Source organism: Tupaia chinensis, unplaced genomic scaffold (assembly GCF_000334495.1).
Source record: "Tupaia chinensis unplaced genomic scaffold, TupChi_1.0 Scaffold149424_1, whole genome shotgun sequence".
Classification (NCBI taxonomy): domain Eukaryota; kingdom Metazoa; phylum Chordata; class Mammalia; order Scandentia; family Tupaiidae; genus Tupaia; species Tupaia belangeri.
The window spans coordinates 558,594-569,379 of NW_006209268.1; the positions used below are offsets into that span (position 1 = coordinate 558,594).

Consider the following 10,786-nt stretch of genomic DNA (forward strand, 5'->3'; position numbering starts at 1 on the left):
TAGCCTATTATATTGCTATGGGGGCACCACTGTTGACCAAAATGTTTTTATGAGTATATTTGGTTTTTGTCCCCAATTCCTGTAAGGGAATTTCTAAAACCCAATTTCCTGAGTGAAAGGAATATCTTCTGTTGTTCCTAACAAGTCCCTTTTCAATTGTACCTAGATCTCTTCAGTATAGGGACCAGAGAACCCAACCATGATTAGAGGGTTAGAATGTTCAGCCCCACCTCCAGACGGCTAGAGAAGGGAGAGGGGCTGGAGACTGGATTTAATCACTAATGGCAATGATTTAATCAGTCATGCCTACATAATGGAACCTCCATAAAAAACACTAAATGATGAAGTTTAGAGAACTTCCATGTTGGTGAACACATCAAGGTGATGGGAATGGGAGAGTTTCATGTCCCTTCTCCCATAGCTTGTCTTATGCATCTCTTCTACTTAGCAGATTCTGGTAATAGTAATCAAAGCACTTTTCTGGGTCGTTCTAGCATCCTTCAAAGCTACACTGTTAATATGCTCTAATCCATTAGCCACAACCTTAATAACAAACAAATATTAGAAAGATAGACGCCTATAATGTCTTGTCCTTTACCACTGTCTCACACATTATCAGAAGCTTTGCACTCACAAGCATATGTTTCCTGGTAGGTTTCTACTCCAAAGACCTAATTATCAAAACCAAAAATCAAACAGGGGCCAGCAGGTGGTGCGGTGGTTGGGGGCGCTAGACCACCACATGGCTGACCGTGGTTCAAATCCCAGACCTAGCAACTTGCTTTATCATTTTCCCTTGCTCTCTCTCACTCTGTCTCTCTCTGATCAAATTAAAAATAAATAAATAGATAAATAAATAAATAATGTAACTAAAACACACACACATGCACACACATATACCAATAGGTGAACCCTTTAATTTAAATCGTTATCATAGCTCCCCAACAGCTATGTCCAAAACTCCGAGCCCTTTAATTTATATCGTTGTCATAGCTCCCCAACAGCTATGTCCAAAACTCAAATTATTTTCTTTGCATTCTTAGGACAACCTAAGTTTTCAACTTTAATCTTTATCAACAGAACAACAATCCTCACTTAAATACAATTAAGCATTTAAAATCAGTAATATCTTTACTAAGGAAAACTTTATCAATCAGTAGTATTTTCTCTAAGGAAAACATTATCAATGAATAATAAAAATGAGTGCTGCACCCAGCATTGTGGCAAGGTGATAGGGTACCACTAAGTAAGGTTGGAGATGCATGACAGCCTGCAGTCAGTTCTCAAACCAACATTAACAGGACAGACATAGTGTGCACAACTAAGTAGGAGTCTACGGAAAGAGGATCATGGCATGGGGAGACTCTGTTAAAATAACCATCTCATTTTCTCTCTTACTCTCATAAATGAAAATAAAAATGAAATAGAAAAAAACATCTTTTCCCCTTATCAAACATCTCTCTATAATGTTTAACAAATTATAGAGCCAAATTTTAAGTGTCCTAATATTTTTATTTTCTTATGAGAGGTGAAAATATTCATGTGTTATCAAAGAGCACAGTGCTCAAAATGAGAGCAAAGATATAAGATTCTTAAAAGAAACTGAAGCTAATAAAACATCAAGACAAAAGATTTTTAAATGCCTTTGTTAAATATTACTTTTCAAAAAAAAAACACTTACCTTCTCTTTTCTCTACTATACATCTATTCAATTCTTGTATGGTTGTCTTATCAATGGATATATGTACTTTAAGTTCATCTACTTCTTCTTGAAGATTCATCCTATAAATATTAAAGCAATAAACAATAACTTAAAAAATGTACATTATAGAATATTGCAGCAAAGACAGTAATTATATTTTAAAATATGTAAATTAGAGAATACCAAAATAAAAGCACAACTATACTAACAGTGTAGTTAAAATTACACATGACTTTTAATGAAAATTTAGAAACTAAAATATTTTAAGTAAATGACTTCTGTTATCTTTTTAATCAATGAACATGCTAAACACTTAAAAGATGGACTATATGCTTTAAAAAAAAAACATGTACTGAGTTGCTTGACCATTTTCTAACACATAAATATGTTAGGTAAAATAGTAAAAAAATCTTAATACAGATTTCTGAAAGCAAGGCTAGTAAATCTCTAGATGGCAAATAAAGCCAAAGAACAGTTGCCAGTAAAATGGAACTGTGCTACATGATAAGTACGTGACCTGGATCAACTACTATGGATAGGGTCCTCAAACTGAAGCTTGAATGGGGATCAAAGTTTAAACTCAAGATCCTACAGGGCTGAGAGACAAAACTGAGATCATTTCAGAGAATTGTGAGTTCCATATGTATTGAATGAGAACCTTAATATCTGAGCTTACCTGGTTGGGGCTGCACTAAAAAGAGCCATCCAGAGGCCAGATGGTAGTGCAGCAGTAACATGAAGCTCCGTGAAGCTCACTGGACATGGGATGGCTCCAGACTCACATTTAGAAACTACTCAACATATTGAGCATGTGTATACCATAAAATGCATGCCATGGGGATTCTGTTGCGAGTGTTTGTGTCTGTCTCTCTTACTCAAAGAAGAAACTAATAATTAAACTAATAATTTAAAAAGATAAGAAAAAGTATCCTCCAGCCTCAGTCTGAAGCCAACCTCATGGATCAGAATCCTAAGACTCTATTACTATATTCAGAATTGAGTTATATACATTTCCAGAAATGTGACTAGACTGAAACACAAAAACTTGGAAATGGCCAGTGTATACCAGAGAATTCAGGCAGACACATTTCTAAGGCTCCTAAGAAAACTAAAACATGGACAAAAGAAAAACCACCACAGAAAATAATTCTCAAAGAGTTAGAAATAAGAATAAATGTATGAACAAGTTCAAAGTCCTGAACGGAAGTCTACATGTCGCCCAGCTCAAAATGGAAGAATGTACAATAAAGAAGTAAAAATAATAGAACTCAAATTAAAAAAACAAAAACAAAAAACTTTTCTATAGAATGTATGAGCTTGCCAGGGAGAGACACAGAGAGAGAAAGTTAGAAAGCATTCCCTGGAGGGGATGGCCATGTCACAATCCCATCTTCCCCTATACCTGGAGTCTTTCTTTCTTTCTCCCCTCTCCTCCTCCTCCCCATTACTTTCTTTTTTTTTTTTTTTCTTCCTTCCTTCCTTCCTTTCTTATTGAATCCAGAATCATTTATGCTTTAGTGAAATAAACTGGGCATGGGACCAGCAGTTAGCGTAATGGCTATGTTGCTGGACTCCCATGTAATCGACTGTGGTTCAAGTCCTGGACCTGGTGGCTTAAACTCATGCCGGGGGCGTGCGTGCGCGCGCATGTATGTGTATATGTGTGTGTTCCCAAGATCCTGAGAGGAGAATGGAGGAGAAGGGATTGCAGCATGGCCATCCCCTCTAGAGGGTGATTTCTCACTTTCTGTCTCTCTGTCTTTCTGGTGTATGCACACGCCCTATATCAAAAACTTCACAAACAATAGAACAAATATTGTTCTGTTTCACTTATATGAGGTTTCTGGAACAGTCAACTCACAGGAGAGAAAATACAATACAGGCTGAGTATCCTGATCTGGAATGTTTGAGACCAAAGATGCTTTGGATTATGTGTTCGCTTTTTTGGTTTTGGAATATTTACAGGTATGTCATGAGTGATCTTGGGGATGAGACCCAAGCCTAAACAAAAAATTACCTTATATCTTACCTATACTTACTGCACATAGCCAAAGAAAATTGTGTACAACACTTCTGTATTGCAGCTTTTTGACTGCCACTTGGCACGTGAGGTCATGTGTGGACTTTTCTACTTCTGACTTCATGTCGGTGCTCAAAAGGTTTCAGGCCTTAGAATATTTCACACTTCAGATTTTGGGTTAGGGATGCTCAATCTGCAGTGATTTCCAAAAGCATGGTACCATATGCTGGACACTGCTGCTTGGCACGCTGACCCCACATGGGAGGCCTGAGTGCCTGAGTTCCTGAGTTCAGGTTCTGGTCCACCTGGAAAGGCCAGTGTGATGGCTCATACCTGTGGTCTCAACTACTCAGGAAGCTCAGGCAAAGAGATCACAATACAACAACATTCCTTAATTTTAATTCCCTGAATGGAGGACTTGTCCCAAAAAGGACTGGAGCAAAACCTGCAGCTTCCTGGAGCTGTGGGCACTCCACTGACACTCAGGGCCACTTTCCAAGGCTTATGAAAAATTGGCATTTTCTAGCCACACACAGCAGAGCACTGAGTACCAGATAGGTGGCAAGTTGCTCAAGGCCAGGCAATGCTCTCTGGTACAGGCCAAGGAAGAGGAGCCTCTGTGCTTGCCAAGGCACTGACTGGGAGAAAAAAGAACCCGAGTTTCCTGGGACAGAAGGCACCGGGTGGGCGACCTCTGCTGCCAGTCTGGGGCGATTCAGGAGGAGGGTGACTTGGGTCAGCTGAGGCCCAGAACCCCCTGCTGGCCATGAGTGGTAGTGCAGAGTGAGTCTCACTGATAAGCTGAAGTAGAGCATGCTGTGCTAGGTACAGGGGTTGATGCAGGAGGAGGCTAACTCATCACAGCACCGTCCAGGCTCTCCTACTGTCAAGGGAGAAAAGCTCACTCCTGGGAAGTAGAACTCCATGTCTCTGGAAGCTGTGGGCACGCTGGTAGGACACCCCAAGGTGTTGGGCAAGTAGAGTCTGGCCACACCTGGTGTGTTTCTTAACCCAGGTCCAGGACTCAAACCACACAGGCCATGTTGGATCCAGCCACCCTCAACCACCATATCACTGGCAGGTCCCCAAATTATTTTTACATTTAGAGTTTTTAAAAATTTTTTTAAAAAAGATAAAGTGATATATACATACATATATATATATATATATACACACACACATGCACATACACAAACGTATATAAATACACTGAGATTTATTACACAAAAAGACATAAAAACCAAATAATATATATAATGCTAAATAAAGCAATGAAAATTAATAACTATAATAATAATAATTGAAAAGTTCAATGAATGGGTTAGATAGCATGCAGTAAAAGCTAATGAAAGTGGTTAAGTGGAAGACACCACGAGGAGACTAAGAGAAGGAAATAATGCAAGTATACAAAATGTGTTGAAATGAGTACTCTAGAAAGCACTCAATAGAAATTATTCCAAGACAGCCATCCCCCCTGGGGGGTGATTTCTCGCTTTCTGTCTCTCTGTCTCTCTCTATCTGTCTGGCGAGCGCACACGCCGTATAGCAAAAACCTCTCCAAAAAAAAAGAAAGGGACCGGCAGTTAGCATCATAGCTATGTCGCTGGACTCCCGCCGTTCACGTCCCAGACCCGGTGGCTTAAAACTCATGCCGGGCGCGTGTGCGTGCGTGCCCAAGATTCCAAGAGGAGAAAGGAGAAGGGATTGCAGCGTGGTCATCCCCTCTGGGGGGTGATTTCTCGCTTTCTGTCTGTCTGGATAGCAAAAACCTCTCAAAAAAAATAAAAAAAGAAAGAAAGAAAGAAAAAGAAAAAGAAAAAGAAATTATTCCGAGACAGAACTGAGAGAATGGCAGGCAGAAAGAGAAAATAGTCAAAACACAATAGGTGAGGATTTGAGAAGTGAAAAGAATATATGAATTAATAAGAGAGTATCTAAAATTGTAAGTAAAACAAATAAAATCACTTAGAAATATCACAGTAAAACTATCAATAAAAAAAATAGAGACAACCAGAAAGAAAAGAGTAAAACAAAACAAAAAAATCTCTAAACTAAAGAACTCTGAAATAAAAGCAGATTTCTTACATCAACAATCCAAAAGGAAAATAAGTAGTATTTCTATTTCTCTCTCTCATGGGATAAGTAACTTTTTAAAAAATGAATATCACACACTTAGAAAAAAATGTAAGGATAAAGATGATAATTACATAATTATCAAAGAAATGCTTTACCAGGAAAACAGTGATTCTAAGCTTTCATGTGCTAACAATCACAGCAATCCCTTCTCCTCCATTCTCTTATCAGGATTTTGGGCATGCATGTACATGTGGCCAAATATGAGTTTTAAGCCACCAGGTCCAGGATTTGAACCGCAGTCAACTGCGTGGGAGTCCAGTGATACAACCATTAGGCAATTCACTGGTCCCTCCCACCAAATTCTTACAATAATTAAAGTTATATAAGGGTATACAAAGTAAAAAAAAAAAATGAGTCTTTTTTTCACTGTCTACTTCTTGAAAAAAATGAATGTTTACAGCTTGATGTGTATACTTTCATTTTTCATTCATGTAAACATATACACACGTGTATGAGGTTTTTTTAAAACTGGAATCCTGTGACATATATTACAGCCTCCCAGGTGGAATACAGATTAATAGGAGGAACACAGACAAATACATATATACACTCAGCCACACAAATTTGAATTAGCTTCCTGATTTGTTTAGCTAATACCACGGAACAGACTGGATCAAGACAGCTCCACAAAGAAAAAGCAGATTAACATCTCAATTTCTCTTGGCTCTCAAATTACAAACCCAGCAGCACACACTGATACAGTTGTTGGGAATGTTCCTTTTTGCTTCTTTTGAAATATTTACACTTACAGTTTGTTCCTTTTAGGAATAACAAGACAATCCCTACTTTTCATAAGAAATACTTACAGACATCAGAGACCACTATGTTCTTGAATCAAACTAAGCATCATCAAGCCACATATTAAAGGGTATTTGGAGAAGGCAGACAGAATCAGTGCCCTGGCACCCCGAGCAGAATAAGGTTGGCTATCACGTAAGTCTGACAAGCTATTCGGTTTTTCTGATGTTTCTGATCATATGGTTTGAGGACAATTTAAATCTATTTCATAACAGAGAAACTATATGAAATGGCTATATTCAGACATGGACCATAGGTGGCACAAAACTGATTCCCTGAGAAAAAGCAAATAAACAAAGAGACTCTAAAGACAGTCCATATTTCTCCCTGGAAGTACTTTCCAGACAGTGAAACAAGGAAAGGTGTTCCAAAAAGAATGCAAAGGTCTCAATGAGCTATAGAAAAAAAGGTTGAAATTGGGGAAAACTAAAACTGCTAGTATTTGTGTAACACAGTACTCAGACAGGAAAAAGCTATAATGAGAAGGAGCTACAGACATCTGCACAGGAACTCCTCAGTCTGTGGCTGAATACTTCATTGCACACGCAAAGTATGAAATACAACAAGACCAGGCAAAGAAGAGCAGGAGCTATAAACATTCTCAGGGATCACACAGCCCTCAGAGGCATTTGAGTTGTGACCAGTCAGAGAGGAGAATCTCTGTTTAACATTGGAAGCATTCAATAGTGAACACAAAGGGTCATTTCTTTTTCCATTGTTTATTTATGTTTTAATTTTTTCACATATAATCACTGTATATTATTATTATAGCTTGTAAAATGAATTTTCCCAGCATAATTTAGTCCAGTTAAAGATATAATTAAAAATGTAATCAACAGATAATCTCCTATTTTGTGTACCTTAAATGTTTTGCTTCTTTCTTTTTTCCCTTAATTCCTTTTCTATTACCCTCCCCCATTTTCTACCCTCCTTCCACAATGTCTATAGTATTCACAATTGTTCTCCATGCTTTTACATTTTCCAGTCTTTCAGTTTCTGCCATAGAGTGTGGACGTTCAGTATGTATTATGTGGAACATACAATGTCTCTTTCATAATCTTGCTTTTGCTTAGCAGTAAATCTTCCATGTTTGTCCACTTTCTATCAAATGCCAGGGTCTTGTTGTTTTTTATGGCTAAGTAGTATTCCATAGTGTTTATGTGCCACACTTTTTTAATCCATTCAACTGTTTGTGGACATATGGGTTGGTTCCATATCTTAGCAATTATGAATAATGCCACAATAAACACGGATGTGCAAGTAATTTTCCGACTGAGTGTATTCCTATCCTTTGGGTAGATACCCAGTAGTGGAACTGCTGGATCATATGGTAGTTCTATTTGTAGCCATTTGAGAAATCTCCATACTGTTCTCCAGAGTGGCTGTACTAATTTCCATTCCAACCAATAGTGCAGAATTCCCTTTTCACCACAGCCTCATCACACTCACTTTTTATCTTTTTAATTTTAGGCGTGCTGACTGGGGTTATGTGGTATCTCATTGTGGTTTTGATTTGCATTTCCCTGAGGGTCATCTTAAAGGAAAGGGATACACAAGTCTCTGGTAAAGGATACTCTAAACCTGTGCTAACAAGGTGTTTTTGAAAACCTGAAAATATTTAAAGAGATTTTAATACCCTTCTCTTAGTAATCAACAGAAAAAGTGGACAGAAATCAGTAAGGATATAGAATATTTAAAAAAAACACTATAAAAAAACTTAACCTGACATTTATAAAACACTCCAAGAACAGAAAGGTAAACATTCTTTGCCAATGTAGGATCACTGTGAGTATAGTTACCAATGAAGCTAAAATCGATCAAAATCCTATAAAGAATCCTCTTAGACTTCAATACATTGTGTCGCTGGAAAAGTCATGACATACTTTTTCACAGAAAAATGTGCCATGACTTTTCCAATGATCCAATGATTAGATTAAAAATAAATAGCACAAGGATATCTGGAAAATCCCCAAATTTGGAATTAAAGTACCTACTGTTTTTTTTTAGAGAGAGAGTGGGTTTTTTTGGTTTGTTTTTTGTTTTTTTTTTTGCTATAGGGTACATAAACTCGCCAGAAAGACAGAAAGTGAGAAACTACCCCCAAAGGGAATGACCATGGCTTCTCCTCCACTCTCTTCTTGGGATTTTGGGCACACATGCGCATGCCTGGTGTCAGTTTTAAGCCACCAGGTCCAGGAGATGAACTGTGGTTGACTGTGTGGGAGTCTAGCAATATAACCATTATGCCATCTGCTTGTCCCAAAGCGCCTACTTCTGACAGATTCTCTGCTTGACCAAACTTCAGTCAGGATCCTTAACCTCCTAATAGGCCCATCTGTATCCTTTCTGGTACAAAGAACCCTACTAAATCAGTTTAACAAGAAGCCCTCACCCAGCTATCTGATCATCCTGATAGTAGATTGGGTTCCTCATCTTCCACCATTCCCCAGGTGATGTCTCATCAGTTTGGCCCGTCTTCACCAAATATCTTAATAAATTTGTTTAGCTAGGATATCCCTTACTCCTGATGCCTCTTCTCAGTAATTTTCTATCCACTGACTCCCACTCAGCTCCTTGCTCATGAATTAATACCACTCTTGCCTGACTACAAAATTCCATTATAGTGATTCCTATAGCTATCATGATGATCCTGAGTGAACTCTCTCTTACCATAGTTTAACAAATGTTGCTGAATAATTTTTTCTTTAACATTTCTAGATACTTTTTTCTTTCAAAGAAGAACTCAAGAAAAATTAGAAAATATGTTGTACTCATAAAAAAATATACATATATAGCATTTCAAACGTTGTGAGATGCAGTTAAAGCAATGCTTAGATGGATATCTGAAGTGTTATATACTTAATAGAAAAGAAGAAATTGCAATAATAATAGAAGCTGGAAGAAACAAATCAAGTTGAATACTTTTTCATATATGTATTGGCCATTTGATGTTCGCTATTGTAAAATATCTGTTCAAATGTTTTGATGATTTTTCTATAGGGTTGACTATGCTTTTCTTATTTATTCATACTAATTCTTCATATATTCTAGATATCAGTTCTCTGGCATATATTTATAATGTAAATATCTTTTCTCATTCTGAAAGTTGATTTTCATATAGTACAATGTAAATATTTTTTAGTTTATACTTAGTACTTTTTATATCTGGTTTAAGAAGTCTTTGCTGGAACAGAGGAGTGATTAAATGCAACATATCAGAAGCCCCATCTACATGAACAACTGCAATTCTAGTCCCAGACTGGCAGCTTAAGAAACATGCTGGGCACATATGCACGTGTGGCCCAGTATTGTAATAGGACAAATAAATGAAAGAAGGGGGACTACAGCATGAGCTTGCCCCTTTGGGGGTGCCTTATCTCTCCCCCTCCCCTCTTTCTAGCAAGTGTACATGCCCTCTGGCAATTAAAGAAAAAAAGAGAGAGATACAGGAATGCATATAGATGGGGCAATGGGCTGTGGAATGACATACCACAATAAAGTGAAAAAAAGGAAAGTTGCCAATCTTACATGTATATATCTAAAAAAAACAAGAAACGAAAAAGGAAAAAAGAAAAGATGGGACCAGCAGGTGGCGTGGTGGTTAAGGGTGCTGGACTCCCACATGGCTGACCATGGTTTGAGTCTCAGACCTGGCGTCTTACTTTCTCATTTTCCCTTTCTCTTTCTCTGTCTGTCTCTCTATGGTCAAATTAAAAAATAATAACAACAAATAAAGTTAAATAAATAACTCTTTATAAAAAAAGAAAAGAAAAACTAGTAGAGCAAAAATTGAAGGTACACATCATATTGTGCTGTTCATTATTGAAAGCGAGGAATATGGTAATACTTCTGTTACTGTACACTGCATGCATGTTTTGAAAATTTTTACTGTCCCCACGAAGATGTTCAATAACTAGAGGCTAGCAGGTGGTGTGATGGTTAGGGCACTGGACTCGCACATGGCTGACCATGTTTCAAGTCCCTAACCTGAAGGCTTAAAAATCATGCCAGGTGTGTGTGTGTGCTTGTTCCCCAAATTCTAAGAGGACAATGGAGAAGGGACTGTGCATGATTCTCCACCCCTTGGGGGTGACTTCTCACTTTTGCCTCTCTGTTTCTCTCTGGTGAGT

General features: G+C 37.8%; 1 protein-coding gene across 1 annotated transcript in view; it reads right to left on the bottom strand.

Annotated features, from left to right (window-relative positions):
* The window catches only part of CNTLN (centlein), a 312,203-nt gene that overhangs the window by 125,291 nt on the left and 176,126 nt on the right, over positions 1-10,786 (bottom strand). Inside the window, exon 15 of the mRNA XM_006171187.1 lies at positions 1,682-1,782. Within this exon, the coding sequence (XP_006171249.1) occupies positions 1,682-1,782 (101 nt within the window). The remainder of the gene's footprint in view (positions 1-1,681; positions 1,783-10,786) is intronic.